Genomic DNA, 23,385 nt, shown 5'->3' on the forward strand with positions numbered 1-23,385 from the left:
AAGTGTCCCTAGCCAGTGGTCAGTGTGCATCAGTCTGATTGTTGCTGCCTTTGTGGTTTTCTGATAATTCAATGATAATGGATGATGACAAAACAATCAGCCCCAAAATCCACCATTTAGCTTCTCTCAGTGGTGTTTATGTTTTTGTTGCTATTCGCAAGTATGGAAACATGTTGTATTGTTAGAAAAAAAAAAAACTTCACCTAGTGTTCACAGAACAGAGAAAAAGTGGACAAACTCTTCAAACCAGGATACTTTCGCCTCTGAGCTGAGATAGATCGCTTTATATTTCCTCCATAGCATTTACTGTACGTGTGGTGTTCAAAACACTAAAATGTTCTAGACAATTGTTAGTCTGGAAACCTTTTTCACTGTGAAGAGCTGTTATTGGAGCTATGACTGATTTCTACTGAAGAAATAGTCCCTGTTTTTCTTTTCTTTTTTTTTCAAAATGTTCAAATCAACGTCTGTTGTTTTTAGTAATTTGAACACTGATATTTGGAAGACATTTGGTGCGTTTTTTCCAATTTAGTTGTCCACAAACAGTGACACGTTTTGTTGTTTGAATCTAGGTGAAGTCTAGGTCTAGGTCCCTTTAAGCAACACGACTACTAAATGGTTCCAGAGACTATCCTGTAGCTGGAAGGTCACAACTTCAGATAACTCTCATCGCACTTCGGTCCTTATTTTGATACTTCTGGCAAGCATCCAGTGTCCAGTGTATCATGAAACTCAAGCAGTCAGACAATCAAGACACACACGCCAAGCCTGTGAACAAGCCAAGAGTTTAGTCTGTCACTAAAATTACTTTATTTGGGGGTAAAACAAAAAGTGTTTCCAGCAGGGGTGGCTGTGGCTCAGAGGTAGAGCGGGTGGTCCATCAATCGGTAGATGGGTGGTTTGATCCCCACGTGTCAAAGTGTCCCGAAGCATAGATTCAATGTGTGAATGTGTTTGAAAGAATAGAAAAAAATAAAGACACTACAAGTACAGACCACTTACTTGTTAAAGCAACAATATTCACAGTAGGTTAGTTAAACCAGGAGTTTCAGGAACATTTTAACATTTGGCCATGTGTTTTTTTGTTTTGTTTTGTTTTGTTTTTTTCCTCTAAATAACCTGAGGCTTTTGATCATCCAACTGTTATGTTTCTTTTTAGCAATGCCACTGCATCCCCAGATCACAGCAATTATGTTTGGGAGCACAGAGGTATTATTGTGGACAGGAACAGCACTCCTAAACTATGCAAATAAGATACAAGTTGTAATAAACTGGAATTACCCTTTAAATTCCCACAGTATCCCCAGAGTGTTTACCTCTGAGCCTTTGAGATCATTACTTTGTCACACCCGTGATGAGTTTAGATTCCCCATGCCCAGCCTGTGTGCACAATAAGCATCCAAGCCTACAAATAATTTGCATATCAGCATGGACTCAGCGAGTTACTATCACATGTGTATACGTGAGAAAGAGAGGAGCACACCCACTGCTCCCAGAGACGTGTTATAATTATACACACAGAAAGCATCTCGGGGCTTCACTCTTGGTCTTAAAGCTCATCCATCTTATTTAAATTTATCCTTTGGGAATTTAACCCCATCTTTAGCGTAATCAGCATTTAGATTAAAAATATAAACACCCACTATAGATCATCTTATTTGTAGAACATTTGTCAGGTAAAAGCTCAGCACTCAAACAATTAAGTCTCCAATTTAGAGTAAATTAATGAATCAGTGATTCTGTAATGGGCTCGGTTTGTTTGTTTGTTGTTCATGTTCCCATGTTCCCGTGGAGTAAAAACATACAGGAGCTTAACAAGCAGTTGTCAAGCAAAATTACTCTGGTAAACAGTTAAAGCTAAAGATCTCCATGAGGGAAACGTCTTTCTCTTCTGAGACCACGCTGACAGATTATGTACAAAAATGCAGTTCAGACAAAAAACAATTGTGGCTGGCAGCCTCTAACAATATGCTACTGAGGCATTGCCCAAGAAATAGGTTTACAGGATTATCAGGATGATTTAAAGAAAACCCCAAATCAGTCAATGTCCAAGATTTGTTCTAGGTTTCACTCAGTTATCCAGATAACTCTGCAAATCCTCTCCGTGATTGAATGAACGCCCCAGTCAGGGAAAGCAGTATTGTGAAGCTGATTGAATGCATCTACTTGAATGCCTTAATTCTGTATAGTCTATTCATGTACCATGATTATGTATTTATAATGGCTGTAAAGATAGGTCCACATTTTTTTTCAATCCAGGCTAGATTAAAACGTTAATTGCTATTTAAGACTGTGGATGGCACAACTTCACAACAGCTTTGGTTGAGATAAAATACCCTCTCTTCCGCAGGGTCAATTGTGGAGCCTTTGCAGGATAGCTTATACTTTCAAAAAGTGTCAGTTTATCTGAGTAGCTCAGTGTATGCAAATGTTATTGACTTGAAACCGGCATACATGACTTTTCTCTCACTTGATTACACACATGCACATCCCTTTGAGCTGCCTGCACCCTCCAAGTGAGCTGTGAAAATTTCGGTGTGATCTCCCAGTTGTTGGAGGATAAAGGATATGGATATGACTGGACATACATTATAGGCTGTGGGTCATCAGGTGGTCTTTTAGGCTGCAGCTGCCATGTTTATTTCAGAAGGAAAGTAACTAAAGGAGAGAAAAACAAAGCAGAAATCAGCCTGTACAAAGAGACAGCAGATGGGAAAGGGCTTGAAAAAGTAAAATAACAGAATATGATGGCTAAGCAGAAAATGAAGGAGCCAGGCAATGAGTGTGTGAAAATAATTTGAGGATGCAAGAAGCCACATGTAGAGTGACTGTAAATACAAGGTAGAGTCACAGAGCTTTGCTTTCAGTAATAGTGAAATGAATATTAATGCTCAGCTCACTTGTCTTGTCATCTTTCTCCTTGACTGATCATGGCAGCAGGCTGCACACTCGCCATAATCATGTCCTCGATCTTAGAGGTGGTCAGGACGACTACAGGAAGAAGGTAATTATGCACTCATTCACACCTTTCCCTTTGGAAATGGAGTCAATTTTATATTAAAACATGCGCATCATGAGCAGAGCTGTGACAACACAGCCTAAAAATACACAGTCGCTCTACACAAGGCACACAAATATTCAAATGCAAGAAGAAGAAAAAAACAGTACAGATCATGTTGTGAGGTCTTTGTACTTACAGCAGTTTCAATGACTTATGTCTGTCATTTCTAACTGAAATGAACGACTGTGAACAGGTCAATAAGAATTGCATGTATGTTTGAGAATCAATCAACTCAACAAACAAAAATCGGTTCAATCTTAAAAATGAAGGAAACTCAATCATTCTGAAAACGACAGAATGATTATTTGAACTGGAGATGTAAAATATTGATAGACATTCAAGTAAAATGCTTTCAGTCATCTCGTATCATTTTGACAAATAACATCACTTCTGTAAAAAACATTTCAAGAAACTCAGGTTACCTGAATAAGTTATGCAGATTTCAACTGGATGGTTTTCTGTCCGCAAAATCTAGCAGATTTGTATAGTTTCACTTTAAAACTGTGCTTTTAAAAGAGTAAAAAGTCTTCTTATAATCAACAAATCCACTGAAAAGGCCAAAATTGACAATGAATTGATCCTACCAACAGTTATTGGCTGTGCAGCACAAGTCTGATAGAGCATATTCCTTTTCACCATAGTCATCCTTTATTGTCCAATAACTATTAAAGACACGTCAGTGAGACGCGCTGTTGCTCTGGGCGACACGTTCCTTTATTCCGATGAACATGTTGACTGTTTACTCTGATTTGATCGTGCATACATCGTCCTTCTGCCATAAACACTCACTTGAGCATCAAATGTGGGTTAAGAAAGAAAAACTACAGTGCCCAGCTGTTTTGAGAAATTAGTTTTTAAATGGCATTATATATTAATGACCTGCTACGGTTAATGTCTGCTGTAGGGAAGAACAGGCAAATGCATTGTTGTTGGTGGTCTTTTCAATGGATTTGTTTACAATAACAAAAATATTGAATATCGCCTTCTTTATCCTTTGATATTCCCTATTTGGACATGAACACATTGTGAGGCATGCTTTTCACTTCACAACCTCTTGAATTTCAGTCCTTTATTCTCTCATCTTCAACTAATATGTCTCACTGAACTTTTACTCTTCTCCTCCGATGACACCCCACCACTCCTGAGTGGGAGCCTCCAGGCTCTTCTGGTTGGAGTCTCCGTGAAGCCGCTCCTCTCTCGCTGCCTGCTGTCCACCAGTCTGCTCCCAGTCGAGCTCTTTCAACGTGGTTTCCCCAGAGCTTTTCCCTCTGTCGTCCCTGTCACCTTGATCCTGCATGGGCATGGAGTGGACTGAGGACATCGCCGGGGACGTCTCTCTGCTGTCTGACAGGAGAACCCCACTCCCTGAGCTGTATTCACTGTTCGAGTCTGCACCGAGAGCAGTGATAAAACAAAAGGAGGGAAAGGACAGATGGTGAGAGGACATCTATAAACAAACACCACATGAGAAAAAGCTAGGCTGCCCAAAAATCCAGTGCTGGGATTCAACCAAATTCTGCATGATGGTATTTGAGCAGCACTGTGACTTCAGTCCAGAATAACTGTTATTCCTCCCATGAATATTGTGCTTCATTTCACACCAAACACTCATCTGTTATTTTATATATGCGTATTGATATGAAATGTTGTCAGTATGTCGTGGTTCATGCGATCTAAACAAATATGCTTTAGAAAGATTGTTAAAATACTAACATGCTCACAAATTTACCTGGTATGTTTATCATGTCTGTGTTCAGTTTAACATGCTGGCTTACAAACATTTGCTAATTAGCTCTAAACATAAAGTACAGCCGAGGCTGCCTAGAGATTCCATTAGTTATACAGGTATTAGAATATTGATTGGGTTGAATTTCTACCTGGGTTTACCGGTTCACCAATTCATCCTGAGGCTGACATGAACAACCAATAGTGGTCAAATATTTCACTCAAAACCACAAATGTCAATCTCAAGGTGGAGTTAATCGTTCTCTATCGCTATTCTTGTGATGCTGGTGATCTTTTTTACCTTTCATAAATGTATCTCAGACAAAAAAAAACCCTACAAATTGTGTAGAAATGAAGTGCTTGTAGTATATTTTGCTTGTCACACATTTTCCTTGTTAATGAACTATGGGGAGAGCAGCAACACCCTGTGCTGTGATCTGAAGTTGGATCTCAAAATAGGCGCTGAAATGTTGTTAATTAGAAACTCCTGTAAAGGTCTGCTGCTCTTTAATTGGACTGGTTCATATAAGCAGTCCAACCACTTGACTCCTCAGTGCTTTTTACTTTGTTTCTTGCAGGTTCATAGGATCAATTTCATACCTGTGTGTGTCAGTCTGTTGACCTTTTGTCTTTGTGTTGCTGTGAGTGTTTCCACACTCTTCTCAAATCAATATCTCCTTACACTAAACCAGTCCGTCAGTGACTGCAGACCTGATTTATTGATACACACATATGACAAGAACTAACCTTCGCTAATTAACGCTAATCGTCATGCTACAGTTAAACAGATTATACCATGAGCCAAATCATCTGAGGTCACTGGGGTTTCTGCAGTTAACATCATGACAGGTTAACAGACTGTGTCCTCTCACCACAATGCATTTAAATGGTGTTCAAAATCACCAATCATCCATCACTAAATGTATTTTCCCATAAAATCTATACAACATTTCATTCCAGACATTCAGATGAATGCTGTCTGTAACCTACACAAAGTCAAGAAGAAGACAACAAACATAACGGGAGTAGCTGCCGACTTTGTCAGTAACTCTGTAACAGGCTCTTGAGACAACAAACAGTAAAGCAAATCTTTTTTTCTATTCCTCATTAAACTTCAAAGACAGAAAACAGAACTATACACTTCAAGGGCATGTGGAAAGTCACACTTTTGAGCTCATGTTTGGAAACTTCCAACACTACAAGCAAACCATGAGAAGGGAAAAAGGAGTTACATAGCAAGATGCACACAATATAGACCATCAATTAGCCAGAAAATACTTAAGAATATTGAAAATTGAATGAGGAGCAACTCTGACGATGTTGCACTACGTCAAAACATGTTGTTGTGACCCCAGAATATGATATTAGAAAAGATGAGAGAGGCAGAGAGACATATTGCAGTTGAAATCAGCCCATGTTGACAGAGAATATGAGACTGGGGCCGCAATCGAGCACACACAGGTGTTTAAACAAGAGGTGAACTATGACGGTGTAAACTAATTGCATGTAAACTGCATAACCGGTTGAATGATAAATTATTTATTCAACATTGCATTCAGGTGACTATGACGATTTTCAGCTGTGGGAAAAGTAGTTGTATATATGAGAATAAATGGAAGATAGACAAATCAGCACTAAACACAATGTGCAGTATTGCATGAACTCATATTTATCTTTACAAAGAAGCATTCAAAATTCAAATAAAAAACAACCAATTTTGAATCTAGCCACAAGCTCTCCCTGATTAATTTACACCCACCTCATGTGCATGTGATTGATGGAGCCAAGCGGAAAACGAAATAAAACATTAAAAATATGCATACAGAGCTCTGAAAGAGGAACGAGTTCTGTCTCATGTTGGTTTTTCCACTGCTGGTTGAACGCCTAAAGCAAGTTGCAAAATGTAATCAGTCAATGGGGAAGAAAAATCCCATTTGGATTGGAAGATACACATTAGGCATGATATCTTCTTTTTTCTATGTGAAAATTGTCTCAGCATTTGATTGGAGGGGTTTAGCGCTGCCCTCAGGCACAAGTCTCTACACGCATCTGAGTGACAGTTGATCGTTTACTGGAGTGGCATGGAGAAAGATGCTGCGCCATGCTAACAGTTAATGTGCTATTTCAGTCCTAGTTTGTAGAAGGGTAAGTATTATATTTAGGCTTAAATCCTGTTGAGTAATAATGAGTGCAGACCAGCATATCGACTATTGGGTGATAATCAGAGCTGAAGACTTGAGAGTCGACTTGGAGTTTAGTTAGCCCCGAGTCACAAAAATGAGGACTCAAAGGTCCCGAGTTCATACACATATTCAGAGCTAGACAGACTTAGCTGCTGCAGCCGTTTTCCAGATACAACTAAAAAGCCAAAAAATTTCACCTGACAATAAAAATTGAATAAGATATTGACAGGCAGGTCTTTTGTTGTGGCAAGCTGTAAATGTCTATTTTTAGGCCTATGCATTAAAAAGACTTGTAATCAGCTATGTGAAATTTTGGTTTATATGCTTTCTTGCCAAGAAATCGATGACAAGATCGATGCTACTCTGGTATTTGTCTACAGCTCACATGTTATGTCCATGTGAGCTGTAGAGGTGCTGGTAGGCAGAGTTTTAGAAACTTTTTTTCTAACAGTCATTCGAGCTGTTTCTCCCTGCACAAGTCTTCATGCTAAGCTAAACTGATCCCCACTGGCTCTAGCATTGTACATACTGGACAGACATGAGATTGGTGTTGATATTCTCATCTAAGAGGCTTGAGACTTGCTTTGACAAGACTTGAATTTTGACGTTGAATTGCCCCAAAAGACTTTAAAATACCTCTGGTGGCAAAGCCACATGCGTAGTTCCACAGACTGAACTATGTCAGAGAATGACAGGGTGATTTCTAGACTGCTGTCTGACAGAGTGAGGAGCCATGTGTGAGGAGGCTGGGGTTTGATCCGGTCACTGAGACGGGGTCGGTATGGGTGAAAAGGGGGGAGCAGATGGGTGGGTTGGGGTTCAATGGACCAAAGAAGCCTTCAGTGTCCCGAATGCTTCACTGACCTGGCTGGGCTGATCCCAGTGTGACAGGAGCATGGCTACCTGTCACATTATCATTCACAGTCATGGGCCCAAATGTCATTCCCACTCTGCGCTGCACCCACGTCACATGAAAAGCTCTGGATTTGTCAACGCTACTCAGTTTCAATTTTGTAACAAGGAGTGGAAATCCAGATGGACGCAGGAGATGTGGTTTTTTTGTGGTGTAGTAAAATTTGACCTTGTGGTTTGAAGGGATGGACAAAAAAAACAAACCAGTTATTCTTATAACACCTGTTGAATATTTCAGTGCAAAATCAGTGATTTTATTTTCAATTTAAAGGGAGATCACCGATCACGACTTACTGATGAAGAATCACATTCAACTACCATAAGTGATTGATTACTTATTACTATTGCATTAGACATCTAAGACTGTTGTATTTTCTGACAGCACCTTCGACAGTTCAGTTACTTTAGAGATATGAAATCAGCATTAGAAGTAATTAAAAAAAAAACTTAATTAGTATCAAAATAAGTATATGCAAATATTCTATGTGCAAAATAGCACAGACTGGTTATATCAGATCTAGGATTCCACAGATTAGTTAAATAAATAATCGCTTATTCAAATTGTTGCTGATTAATTCTCTTTCAGTCACCTAATCTAGTAACTGCTTTAGCTCCAATAATATCCCATACTATCCCTACTTAATATTCAAAATGAAATGTATACTGTAACATGCAAGCCCTTGTGTATTCTGTTTTGTTTTTTGTGGTTATTTTTATGTTTTTTGTATCCGTTTCAACCGGGCTATATTTGGATTATTTATCAGGTTTGCTTGCATTGAATTGAACTGAACTGAACACTGTGGCCTCTGCCTCAAAGCTGTAGCAATTAGGCGCCATAAAGCTGTTATCATCAAAAAGGCTTATTCTTACACTCCACGTGAACTCACGAGTAGACTTACTTCATCTTGCTTCATCCATTGCTGACTCTTGAAAACACTCATTCATCAGCTTTTATGTCTCATGAGAAACATTTGCATCAAGTGGAATTGTGTGCATTTATTTTTTTTTACCTCGAAAGCAAGTTAGAGTCAGTATATTAGTGGACAGCCCCTTGGTGAGAGGCAGCACACTTCCACCAGGGGCTGTTGCGTCTGGGCTTTTCATTAACACCTAAGAAGGTGTCAATCACAGTTTGCTTGCTGCTCATAAACAAAACAGCAGTAGAGACAAGGTCCAAATCCCCTGGGTCCCACCAAAGTGGCAACTACGGCTTGAGCCAAAACAGAGGTGCCTTAAGATACGTTTTTGTAATGGCCATCAAAAAGTAGCGGACTGCATTGAACTGACTCTCTAGGTGGTTGTGCACTGTTCAATATGTTCATATAAACAATGGGTCAAACAAGATGCTTGTATTTATAATTCAGTTGTGCGATTTCCCTCAGCTTTACTGAGTGTTTTTGTCTCTTTCAGCACATTGTTTTGGTTTCACAGCCAGCAGGTGCTTTTCTTTTGTGCTTCAGTCTCACTGGTCTCATCAAACATGTTTCTGGACCAGTAGAAAATTTATTTATTTATTTAACAGGGACAGTACACATTAATGAACATTTCTGTAAATGTGCCAGTATTAGACTGACTCTAAAAACATTTTATACTACCTGCTTTGCACCAGACAAAGTTAATGACGAGCTGGAGAAGGTCGTGGTGGCTTTAGCAGCTAAAGAGCCATATATTTCACTCAGGAGTTGGTAGAGACCAAAAACAAAGCTAAAAAGAGAGTGAATATTGAACTTGAATTTGTCAGGTGGCCAAACACGTGACGCAAAATCAATGCTAATGTTGCTCTGAATGTGCTGCATGCGTAAATACTGTTTGCTAACACACTCACCATATCAACTTTATAAGGCGTTAATATGTTAATGTTTTGTTCACAGGTGCTTTTGGTGACTCAAAGTTCCAAAAAGATCATTTGCAGGTGTGGCAGGCATTGGGGTATAAGTTTCAAAACAGACAAAAAAGAATAACAACACAATTATGTATAATCCCAGCACATACAGTAGCTAAATATTATATATACATAATAATTCTGAAACCTGCTGTAAGACAGTTTCTGCAAATATATCAATTCAACTTTTTACTTTTATGCTTCTGAATATTACTCTGCAGTTTCTGGCCATTATCAATTTTTAGATAATTTGTTAAAGAAATGAAAATCATGAACATGGATGAAGAAATCTGTAAATATCTTTCAAAAGGATATCTACAGTGCAACATTAATGGTTACTGAATTCTGGGCAAATTTCTTAGTAAAACTGCCCATGCACTATATTTGAATGAAGGGTTCCATTTCAGTTACATGTTGACGAGCGCTTCAATTGCGATACTCATCAAATTACAATAATGGTTATATGGAGATATTATAGGACTTCAATTTTCCAGCAGTCCGAATGGCAAGCTTGTGATACAGTGGGCTTTGAATCCCACTAGGTTTACCTGTACCATGTAGTGCAGCATGAAGCACACATACCTGAGACTTCTGTGTCACTGTGCAATTCTTCTTGTTCCGACAGCCTCCTTTCTACCCTCCGGACTTCAGGCACATAGAAATCTCCCTGCCGAGCCAGTGGGGCCATGAACTGGATCTGACCCCCTGTGTAGATCTCAAGGAACGGGTGAGCACACAGCCTCCTTTCCTGTGAGAGATGTGTAAGTCATGAGACGTTCATCCTTTACAACAAATGTAATGCATACATTAGGATATGTGTTTCCTTTAAAGATTGTGTGTTTAGTAGTAATTAGTAGTAATGTTAAGTGCACAATTCGGTCAAATTTAAAAAATCTATGTGTATATGAGCACGTCTTGGAATTGTCAGTGCTAATTTAACTCTGAAGGTGCAAAGCCCATTAACACTTAGCATCACTGGAAAATTTGCTGTGTTTGAATGCACGCATGCATTTACATGGAGGGTAGTAGGATACAAGCACGGACATGCTAATAACCCCACAAGTCTGATTCAAATAAATGATGAGTGAAAACGATTTGTGGGAACCTCACTGCTCCACCCCTGACCTAACATAAACGTCTCACCTGTCCTCACAACCCACAATGCGACACATCTTAGATCCCTATAGTCAGTCTTTATGAATGTTCAGCCTCCACACTTCACACTGCCTCTGCTAAATCTGCCATTGTTCTTCTGTAACTTGCCTCACTCCTATAGAAGTGGGAAGTCTCACATGACAGAGACCACTCCACTTCTCCGGGCTCATTAACCTTTCATACACCATGTTTTGTTATTCTGCTCATGCACAGCCAATGTCTGTTACTTTCACCTTTCTTTTGGCACATGCTAAATGCCGAGCAATACTAGAGACACATTGCAGCTACAGTGCAGTATCTCAATATGACAAATTATCTTTGGATAAAATTCATCTTCATTATTATTTGACTATTTCACTGGTTTGTTACTGTTTGTTGCAATTTAATGCAACCAATATTAACTTGTTATGGTAAAAAGGGTTGAAGATTCAGAGCGAGTCGTGACAACAGCATTTAGTATAGTTTAAGATTAGTTTAAATTTAATTAAAAGAGGGTGTGGCACGGATTAAATAGAGAAGGATTCACATCTTGCACTCTTCCTCCAGCTCCATACCCTGTGTTTCATCACTGACTTGAACTATATTACCCTAAGTACTTTAGACCATAAATCATTTCTTACACTATGGTAAATTCATGATATCTCTCCTGGAGTTCAAACTGTTCATATTATTATCATTTCTTGACAGATCCTGGGAGTACGGAGTCCCTGTGCATCTTTGTGATGTCCCAGTTTCATGCAAAGTGGAAGTGGTGACAGGCAGGTTACTGTTTAGTGGAACATTACAGGAACGCTGCACATATAGGATCAGGCTTGTAGACTGAACAGACGCACATAAGACAGATTCTTTATGGGAGACAGCTAACTTGAGCTTGACTCGAGCCTATCATCTCTCTCACCATCTGTCTCTCAGCCCAATTATGACAGCAGAGACGTTCCTCTCACTGCTGTCTGCAGGAACCATGTTGTCAGTTTCCGTGATTTCAGCGACATCAATTATTGGTGCATTGGTGCAAACATCTGAGCAGCCTCATTGGCTCATCAGCTGGAGTGTACGCGCATGCATGCAGACATACACGCACGTTTTATTTTGCAGTTTGCAGTAAATAAATGATCAAATGTGAAACTGAAATAAAGCACAGTCACACTGTTCAGCGTTAATATTTCACTGGTATATTTAGAATGATCAGAATGAGCTTCCCTTTAATTTACAGAGTACAATGGATGGCAAAGCAATTTGGTTTGGTTAGTTGGTGCTCAGTGTTACTGCAGACAAGATGTACCAAATAAGAGTAGACTCAACAGTCTAATGGCACACTTAAAAGGTCCAACCACAAAAGCATAATATACCAAGGATGAGTTTTAAAAGCACTGCATTTACCCCAAGAGGAGCCACTCTTTCTCTTTCTGAACAGCCTCTGCACTTTTTTCACTTCTTTTATAGAAATTCTGGACTCTTTGCAGAGACACACGACCTGCAGTTCATAAAGATATGAAGAAAGTAGACATCTGTTGCTTAAAAACACCCTGTAAAGAATTAGTAGCATACAGGTCTAGTAATTCAGGGGGCCGCATAAGATGTCAAATAACAACATTTTTGGATTCACTTTGCAGTCCTTATGGCCTGGTCTAGGTCAAATGCCAGTGGAACGTTATTATTTGAAATGGAAACATCATGAAGAAATTGTGTTAACAATAGAAATTTCACCGCAACCAATCGAGCAGCTCTCTCTCACTGAGAGGACCTAGAATTGGTGAAAGTCTCCCTTGACTGGCTAGATTTTCTAAAGCCTGAAAACACAGCCATGAGGAGGTGCACAAGTCTAATATTCTCAAAGGCTACTTGAATTACAATATGCTGAAATCTTATTATGGATTATTTGCCAAATTACACCAAAAATGCACTAGCTACCTCAGCTTTAAATTGTTTTTGAGTTTATGACTTATCTGTAACCTGTCTTGACAACCTGATGGACCTTAGTTTACTAATTTACTTTTAAATGTATATATTCTTGTATCAGGTTTCTGCCTCAAGCAGAATGAATCATCACTGAATCTTTTGTAACCGATTATTTCAAGGTTTTTCACGTGTCCATTCCATTATTTTTTTTTTTTTTTTGCGTAACCTCTGAGCACCTACTAAAAATGACTCTCATCTCAAATGCATTCCTTGTAAAAACAGACGGCAGAAGCTGCATTAGTGCATTAAAGTTTCAAATGGTCTTTTCATTAATAAAAAGCGAAACAGCTCTTCAACACATGGTAGAGGGGTGAGTGCTTCTAGGTTTTTCAGAACCAACGATGATCGCCAGACAAGTGAGTGAAGACTAAAGGAATGCTAAATGCTAATTCACTCTGAATGGATTCATATTCAGGGAGAGGGTCCACTCTCCTTGTGTGTGCTCTAAACAGAACTTGCTGTTTTTATTACTTCATGAATTGGATCCCCTCCTGGCAATTAATAACCTGGAAAGTCTTTTAAAATAAGAGACTTTCATTTAGCTTACACTGTGAATAAAAATTAATAACCACAACTTGACAGCTACAGTTGTTTAATGCCTAAAACTGTTGTTATTTTATAAATTTGCTTATTTTTATTTGCATGCACAGTAGACAATACATTAACTAAGAATATAACCAGAATATGGCCTCAGTATCATACGTCAGCTTTACAGAAGGGCAGAGGAAATAATATGTGCATGCAAATATGTCAGAGGCAGGGCAGGACTTGGCCTGTCTTTTGTGATTCAAAGGGCCCAATGTGCGCTTGCACATAATGTGCATGAACAGTGTTTAGAGCTGAAACAATTGCTTGATAAGAAAACTGACAGAATGTTAATTAGCAACTATTTTGATAACTGACTATTAAAGATATCTCTTGGTTTTAGGCGGCCAAAACAAGCAATTTAGATCACGTAGTCATGTAAGACTTCAGGAAAGTGTGATTCCTAGTGACTCACTATTTTCTGACATTTTACACCAAATAAGTTATTTATTAATAAAGCAAATAATCAGCAGATTGAAAGATAATCAGTGAGAAAATAATCAGTTGGTGCTGCCCTTTAATGTTTTAACTGCTTACACTGGTTAATAGAGCTTATGAATGGATCAGTTTATGTTGTTGTACAAACATTTTAAGAACATGTTAAGATATTCTGTACTGTATTTAAGACCTTTCAAAGACCTTGATTTTATTTTTTACTGCAACCTGAGGACACACATGTGTGGGTGCACCCACCGCCTATACCCATTTCTTACAATGACTGCTAGGTGAGTAAAACAACAACCTACCCCAGTGAACCTAGCTATGCGGTGAGGTCAGTTTCTCTGTGTCTTATAAACAGAGGACCTGGGACAGAGGGCAGGCAAATAACGAGACCAGCAGCTGAATCACTGAGACAAACTGTGCACAGTAGGCTTTTGTAATTGGGTAGGGGGTTATGGCTAGTGTACTTATTGATTTTCGTTTGATTTTCTCCATACTCTTCTCTGCAGTATCAGGACCTCAGGAGCCCAGGAGAGCACTTGAGGTGGGCCAGAGTGAGAGGGTCATAGTAAGGTCATTTTTTTCTTTTTATCCTGCACAGCACAAAAATGGCAATATTTCTGGACAAAAATATGTTGGTTATTTGTTTCTCTGGCATGAAAACATTATTACCTTGTAGCATTATTAGGGCAATAGACATGGGAAATTATAAGGGCCAACAGAACCTGACCTCACTTTACTTTGATTTCATTGTTTCAAAATTTGAAAACAGCACTGAAGCAGAACTGGATAAAACCATCTTTGCTGCATGTTATGCTGTTTTCAAATGTTGATGATTCTGACGATCACCACTAATATGTTTCAAAATTGAAATTTGAGACTTTTTATACTTCCATACTTTGATTCCATGCTAATAAGCCTAATTTTTTTCTCAGAAGTATCTTCAGTAGATGCTGCTCTTCAACAGCACCCACCACACCCACCAAAGCTCAGTTAATGGGTTATAAAAAGCTTAATTATTGAGCTAATTCACATGTCACAATTAAATAAACTTTGTTGTGATGGTGCTTTGTTATACTGAAACATTGTGAAGGAAAACCTGCATTAACAAAGGATTAAAAATGAATGAAATTAGTTTTGAGAGTAGGGGATTGCATACATAAAATGTACATAGGTCCGTACACACAGCTGTTTGATCACCTCGCAAGCACTTTCTCATGCTAGCTGTGTATTTGTAGCCACTCTGCAGTGGGTCCTGAGGGAACTGGTGAAGGATAGTCCACATGAAGAAGAGGATGTGCTAGTGCCCTCTCTTTCCAGGTTCCTATTCCAGAGAACAACATCTGCAAGGGACCCCTGTGCAAATACATCACATGTGTCCTTGGATAAATAAATGAAACTGTACCGGGTATTTTTAGAGCTCTAAAACAAGATTTCCGGTCCCCCGGTACAACACAGCTATCCACTTATGCTTGATAAGTTACCTTCTCCTAGAAAGCTATGGAGGCTCTACACCAGTTCATCATATAGTGCAACACCACACATAAATGTATAATCCAACAAAAACACATTCATTTTATTTGCTGTTGCAGCTGGAAAATGCACTGGTCACATTGTGGGCCAGCTATTTCCATGAACACTGTACCCCGATTCCTGATAAAACCAGACAACGACAGTATTGTAGTTCAATAAGACTTTACATGACTTGAAGTTTAGCTAACATGAGTTTTTTGACAGCATAAGATGTGCGGTACCATTGGAAACAATTTGTCAGTGCAAGAAAAAAGTAAAAAACAAGTGCAAGGACTACATTGTTGTGTAGTGCCATTTGCATCTATGGTTCTAGTCAAATTAATCAAATAAAATTTTAAATCAGACTAAGTTGTGTGAAGTGGTTTCAAAGACTGACAAGTAATCTTGGTCTGTTATTCGTGATGTGCTTACTGTGGTTTTGACTGTAATGAGAGTAAAATAAACAGTTAAGGTGTTAGAAGATTTATAAGTGGAACTCCCAACACACAAAGGAATAAGACATGCTTTTCCCAGGTGGCTCTTGATGAATCACATCCACTTTGAATATTCATGAATTCCTTCCTTTACACAGGGATTTGGTTTAGGAACGCCCATAAATGGACGCAGTATCAGCTTTAAGACCAAATAACTGGGAGATCCTGATGAACCTTAAGCACAATTCTCCCTAAATTCCCCTTAGATGAGAACAGAAATCGTCAACAATGGGACAAATAGACTAGAATAATAATCTGGTCTAAAACCCAAATAAATGCAATTTACAAAGGTATGAAAAAGAGAAAAGCAAAACTGCAAGTTTCCCGGTAAGAATTGCTTTTCCATAGCAGCAGACAGGCAGCATGTCAAACAGAAAACAAGCTCTTTTACAGTAATAGTGGTAGCACCTTAACTGCCATGCTGACCACGCTACTGACATGGTGTGCAGCAACAACAGGGACAGAAATTAATGAATCAGGCTGAGTTGGTGAAGAAAATGCTGCCTATGTTGAACCACAAAATAAATGCAATGAAGAAGAAGTCGTAACATAATCTCACTGGAATTTCAGTTGGACTATTATCAAACTTTCATCATTTTTTAAATATCTTTTAGGTTTAAGAGCCAAATCTGTAGCAAGACTGTACTCACAATGCATTTTTTTTTTTTTTTTTTACTAATAATCAATTCTCCAGTGGGCTTCAGTTGTACTGACCAATACAGATTTCATGCATGTGGTGAGAATGAAAAATAGAGATTTCTAAGGGAGTAAAATAAAAACTATTTAATATTTTTCAGCATTTTACTGTCTAAAAGAAGCAAAGTTCAGAGTGGCAGTTGATAACCCAGGGGGCATTGCACCACCTACCTTAGAGTGAAAGAGTCAGCCTCGATGAATCAAAGACAGTGAAAAATAGATGGAGAAAAGTGAAGATCTGTTGCCCACAGGGAGAGAGAGGGGGAAAACAGATTTTCTTTTCAGAAGAAAACAGCCGACAAATGATCAGTCAGAGTACTGAGACAACAAAACAACAACCTCTGCCTCAGCAATGGCCCCCTTGTCTCCTGAGGAGAAATGCAAAAGGAACTAAACACCACTGTCAGCAGTGAAGAGGACAGCTGATGGAACAAAGTGGCACATAAGTGCTCCCAACCATTTTACTGGTTCAAGTGATCTGCAAACAGGGTTTCTTTTTAGATATACTAAGTATAAATTAGCATTTTCTGTGAGCAAGAATTAGCAGCCCTAAACCCACCACTCCAGCCATTTCTAGTCAACTATCAGCTGTTGATGTGAGTATTAAGACACATTAATCCAGGGTGTTAACGCAAAATACAAAATGAGCTAAATTAATTCCATGAAAACCACAGCCAATGCAAGTTTGTATATTATTCCTCTAATCATTACAAAGCAGATTATAGTAAATATATAATGACTTTTGCATTTGGAAAATGGTAGAATTCTTTGGGAGTTTTTCTTTAGTTACAAAACTCATGTAATGAGTAATTCCACCAGCCTAGTCGTGTAGTAAAAGAAACTTGAACTTTATCGGAATTGCCGCTGGAGGTTAAGCAATGTAGTTCTACTTAAAAGGCAGGAAAAACTTAGCCAGAAGTAGCCAGAGACAAGTATACTATATATAAGATGACCTTAGCAGGCTACCAGTATTAAAATGCATAATAGTTTTTCCTTCAAGGTAACTGCTGTGTGAACTCTCAAAAGTGATCAGAACTCAATTCAAGGATTTTCCCCTCACTCCAGTGTTGGTGTGGTCTCAAGAGATGAGTGGTTTCACAGATGAGCAACATCTTTGAAATATACATCTACAATCTATTAACTTTAAAAGGCTTGAGGCTTTAAAATAGCAATTGCAACATTGTATACAAAACAAGTTTTACTGTCCTTGCCTGTGTAGCTACATATTTGTCTAGTATATACAATACAGGGTATTCAGTAATGGTATTGATTAGCGCCAATAAAAATACAAGAGTATTTCAGTTCAGATTGCACTTCACAAGGGTCAATGAATGTGAAGGACAATTGTGTAGCAGATTTCTCTCCCATAATACTTGCAGCAAACAAAGAAGTGTGGCAAATAGAACGGAAAAATAACATCCATCGAATCAAACCCAGACATATTGTGGTGCTAAACGCTGCAGGGACACTACCACTTAGACTGCAGTAAGTAAAAATGACTTCAAAGGCATCACCTGATGGTTGATAGTGACAGCAGTCTTTCAGTGGCTGTAGGACACAGAGGCAGCTTCTCTTACAGATAACAAAACCATAAGGCCAAGCCGTCTATCTTATCCCAAAGGACATTGAAGTTTTTCTGGTTTTTCTGAGGAAAAACAGAAACTGCAAAATGAAATTGAAATATCACCAAAACTTCCACACTGGACTAAAACTGCTCTCTGGTAATATCAGACTTGTTGAACAGTTAAAAGAATAATTAAAATCAGCGGAACAAGAGATATCGTCTTTTTAATTCCACAAAGTCTTGTCTAAACAAGGCACCTATATCCCCACAATACAACTCAACCACTGACCACTCGGTTGGAGATGTTGGTGTGTTATGCTGGTAGTAATGCTAATAATAACCTCTCACCTCAAGCAGAAATAAGGGGCAGGCTACAGAAGTCTGGGAAGCGCACTTTGTTACTAACTTTGTAACTTGACGCCCCCACAATTTTTTTAAAGTGTTGAACTCCAACTGCAACTAACAAACTCACAGTAATTTGTCAGATTCAGTGCACTTCTTCAGGAGCCACATGCTTTGTACAACTTTTTTCATATATGTCTATGTATAAGACCTGTAAACAGACAGATATGTAAAAGTAGTGGAATTTTCACTTCAGGTATTCTAGAAGTCATAAAAACTGAAGCAGTGATCTTTGAATCAAAATTGCCATTTGCTGATGCTTTTCTTCTGTTAAAGCACTTAAATATGTGACTCAAGGGGCACTACAAAGCCAATAGTAGCACTCAGTTGCAAAACAGAACGTGTAATTCAGGGGATAACGACATTTGACCGCTTCCTGTAGCCCGTGCGTTAATGACAGTGATCTGTAAGATCATGGAGCATACCACTCCATCAGAGACATACGATCCTCCTCTGCCTAGCAATTTACATTCACTCCATTACTTTTCCTCCACTGGAGTTGAACAGGAAACTGAGAGAGGCCAGGAACAAGTACAGGGAGAAGATTGAGGCCAAAATGAGACAGAACAGTTCGAAGGAGGTGTGGAATGGATTAACGGATGACAGGCTGCAGCAAGCCTGCTCCTATCCTTCAAGGGGACTCAGAATTTTCTACTGAGCTGAAACACAGACTGTATATAAGGATGGATGACGCTTCCTTCCAAGGTACAAAAATGAAGCCAAAATTCCCCAGATACAGCCGTTGCCATCTTAGTGCTGGTGACTTTATTTAGAACCAGAGTCTGCAAAGTAGTGATCGCAGCTCCAGAGCGCATGACCCAACCATGAGTTGGCTGTCAATCACAACGTTTCACCAACTTTTTATGGCATCACATTACTTATTGAAAACAAACTGATAAGAAAAATAAAGACGTAAACCTACATCAGAGTAGTAAGAACTATCTCAAATCAAAGACGCCACCTTTGGGAACAAATTATTTGACATGTACTTTGACTTTTTAAGTTTAGACACTTCAGAACCCTTCATTGCTTAGGTTCAGGTAAGGGGGCCTTTGATTGGTTAGGTTTAGGCATGGGGAAGTGGCACCCTCAGTGCCACTCTTATCCCCTGTTGGGAGTGGTCATGATTTTCCAATATTCTAATAGTCATTAAATTATAAAAATTGAAAACTTTATGTGACTATTGTCTAATGTTAAAAATACATTTTCCTTAGTTTTTACTGGTGTCTGGTACTACGCCTATTGGCAACAGTAGCTTGATACTAGGCTTTAAAATGAGAGGGTGGATTCATACACGTTCCTTGAGGTCAAAATCAACAAAAAACTGGACCGATCACACAAGGCTGACACCCTCTTCAGGAAGGGACAGAGCACACTGTTACACCTGAGGAGATTAATATTCTTCACTGTGTGCAACAGGCTCCTTCTAACAGTATGTGGGAGCCCGCACACCGTTCATTGCTGTGGTGTGCTGAGGTGGTAGGATCAAGGCTGCTGAGGCCAGCAGAGCAAATAAGCTGGTTAAGAAAGCCAGCTTTGTGGTCTAACTGGAGCTGGACAATCTGAAGTCTGTGGCAGAGAAATGGATGAAGGACAAGATCAAAGCCATCCCAGAAAACCACTCTGACCCCCTTTAAGACGAGCTGTGGGAGATGGGCAGCTCATTCAGCCACCAGATCATCCCACCCTGGTGCAAAACGGAGCACTTCAGGCACTCATCTGTACCTGCTGCTATGAAAGTGTATAACTGCAGTGGAGATCACAGACTATAACATCATACAACACACACAGACCCATTTCTCCACAGTGTTTGATACACTTGAGACACTCATGCCACTCTCCCCTCTGCTGATATTTGTTATACTATACAACACTTGACTTTGTAGTCTATTCTGTTATATTTCTGTGGTATACTACATATTGTGTTATTCTATAGTATTAAAATTTGGCTTATAATGTCTTATATCCCATATTATATTATTATAATGTATTATGTTAATGTTTCTTTGACTTTGCACTCTATTCTATTATTATTGCACAATAAACCTATATTACATGTCCAAAGCAATGCAGACAAACCAGGTTCTGGTGTTCACTGTTCACATCGACTTGTTGACTCCACTCTCACATAAACTGCACCACTGTGTCTTTACCTGCACTTCTGTACTTTTGTCTCTTCTTTTACTTTCTACGTATCTGTACTAATTCCTGATCTTGAGCTGTTGCAACAAACAAATGTCTTCTCTGGGGATCAATCCAGGCTTGTCTTATCTTATATTACTGCTCTAACCACATTCAATAAAGCCTCCATAATAATGCGGCAATTCTTCTTTCTTCTGTTTTGCTTTGTCACATGGTTATTTTGAATGTCAGAATGGTAGAACTACAATAGTGTTTCCTAAATAGTACAACAGTCTTTTCAGACATTTTTCTAAAAGTCCTATTGCTTCACTTAGAGGGGCGGATGATGGAACATAGTATCTCAACTGCTCTTTTATAGTCTACATTTCATTTCAAAGGCTCGAGGGGAAAAAACAGTTCAAAGGGGCTGAGGGCATAATGACTGACAGTAGTCACTGCCAGTACGAACAATCCAGGTGTCACTCAAGCAACAACACTCTTTACACAGATTTATTCAGGCCTGACAAATGAACAAGGACTGTTTGAAAGTCACTGGGCTGAATAAAGCAGTTAAGTCCTAAGCCTCTTTTTTTATCTTTCCCATTTTCTTTAGTTTGCTAACTGAGGTCCCAAACCTCTGCACCTTGGTTAGGTGCCCCCACCCTGTTGTCAGACTCATACTTGAATGGTTCAAAATTGCCTCTTGGATTGCTTTTCAGAAAATCCCTCAAGAGGACACTGGAGCAAATTCATTTAATTTGCATGTCTATCTCAACAAAAGACACGACTAAATTGTTGGAATATGGTAGCCGACGTATGAGAATGAATGTGCGTGTTCTTTTCTTCTGTATAGCAGAAACACAACACAGCTACACAAACCAAGCAGTTGTTGGAAAGAGTTATATGAACGCAATATAAAGCCCTAATAGAGCTAAAACCTCTACGATTTGTGAAAGACCTTTGGATTTTGCTTTGGTAAATCATCCAATCACAAATATGTCAGCAGCAGGTTTAACACTGCAGAGTGGTTTCAAAGTATTTCCAGGTTGCTTTTGAATGAAAGAAATACCTTTCTATTTTTCATCCCAACCAGTTTTCCACATATTTCTAAAGATCTGAAGGTTTTACTGGTGTGATTTTTGAGAGATTTGGGCTAGACTTACTTCAGTCTGCAGCTAATAAGAAACGTGAGCTTCAAGTATTCTGTATCTCACTTTAAGGGAGTTGAGTCCTAAGACAGAAGGCACAATGGCTGTTATTTACAGGGCTACTGGAGTTGTAAAACATATTGTCACTGTATCAGCATTACAAAAAACAACACAAACAACGGAGTAAACTAAAAAAACACACAATCACAGATTAGTAAAGTAGACATCATACATCTTCCCATCTTAAGTGATTGATAAGATGGCCACTGGCATAAAACAATTTGTCCCATATCTAAAAATAACTATATTGTAATCACACTCTACTTCCTGATCTTGATTCAGAGCGACAGTGCAACAGAAGATAAAGTTTAAATCAGATCAATCATATGTAGATGTGACATTTAACACCAGCAGTAGATTCCCAGCTGCGGGAGGATGAAAGTCATGTTTGAACATTTGACGGGCAAACTCCACAGAGCGTCCTGTGGGAAGAGTGAGCTCGCAGGATCATGATGCAACACACTTGACACAAATGACTTATGAATGCCCAATGACTTCGTAACAACACAATATATTGTACAATACAGTTAACTGGTCTAAAATAAAATAAAAAACTAGAGATATTGAGTTCATTACATTTAATTAAAACTAAATTTTTCTCATTATGAGAAGAAATAACACCATGCTTGGCAAATCAATTTAAATGTTAAGGGCCCATTTTTATTGCATAAATAGTAATTAAGCTCATTTTTATTTTTAACTCCTCAATTTGTTCACATAATTTTAACTTTAATAAAATGGTGCCTGTTGTTGGTGACAGGTATCGGGAGGCACCACAACAAAGGATTCGGATTAGGTTAATTAGCAGTGAGATACACATGATTATACACAAATTATAAATATAATGAGGAAATAAAACCAGCACACATATATTTGAGGTTGTTGGAGATGGAGCTTTCAGCAATAACACAGACACAGGCATGGTGCCTGACCAGGTAGCAGCTTACTAGTGACTACAGCAATTACTCTTGAGAGATTAATCTTATATGTTTTTATGACATTTTGGATATGTCAAAGATGACGGACAATGAACTAAAAATTCTGCTGCTACATGTGGAGTCTTAAATATATTGAAAATATATCATAATAAGTATGTTTTTCATTAATATGAATTGTTACTTACTGACATGAATTCAGTGTTTGATGCATTTTGAATTGTGCATGCAACTGTATCTTTTATGCCATAGTTCATGTGCCATTATTGCAATTAGGATTTGGAAAAGTTGGACTTGAACTGAAGAAACTTTTGTCAGTCACAGAAAGCTGCCACAGCAGGTGGTCTCTGACTAAATGTAACTGAGACAAACATGTACAGGTTGGACAATTTTAAGTTCCTCTCTGACAGAAACTTGTGGAAGTAATTTTGTAGGTGGAAATGTAACATTTCATAAAAGCTGACAGTTTGCTAATGACTCATCGTGGCTTGATCCTTGCATGTAATTAGTGTCATAAATTACAACTGAAACAGACAAAAGAAATATGTCC

General features: G+C 38.7%; 1 protein-coding gene across 1 annotated transcript in view; it reads right to left on the reverse strand.

Annotated features, from left to right (window-relative positions):
• Positions 1–3,862: 3,862 nt before the first annotated feature.
• LOC139216656 (testis-expressed protein 264 homolog) overlaps positions 3,863–23,385 on the reverse strand; it is a 28,415-nt gene continuing 8,892 nt past the window's right edge. Inside the window, exons 3-4 of the mRNA XM_070847849.1 lie at positions 10,346–10,511; positions 3,863–4,450 (exon numbers count right to left, since the gene is read on the reverse strand). Of these exons, the coding sequence (XP_070703950.1) occupies positions 4,170–4,450; positions 10,346–10,511 (447 nt within the window). The 3' untranslated portion in view covers positions 3,863–4,169. The remainder of the gene's footprint in view (positions 4,451–10,345; positions 10,512–23,385) is intronic.

This window comes from Pempheris klunzingeri, chromosome 2, assembly GCF_042242105.1.
Source record: "Pempheris klunzingeri isolate RE-2024b chromosome 2, fPemKlu1.hap1, whole genome shotgun sequence".
Lineage (NCBI taxonomy): Eukaryota > Metazoa > Chordata > Actinopteri > Acropomatiformes > Pempheridae > Pempheris > Pempheris klunzingeri.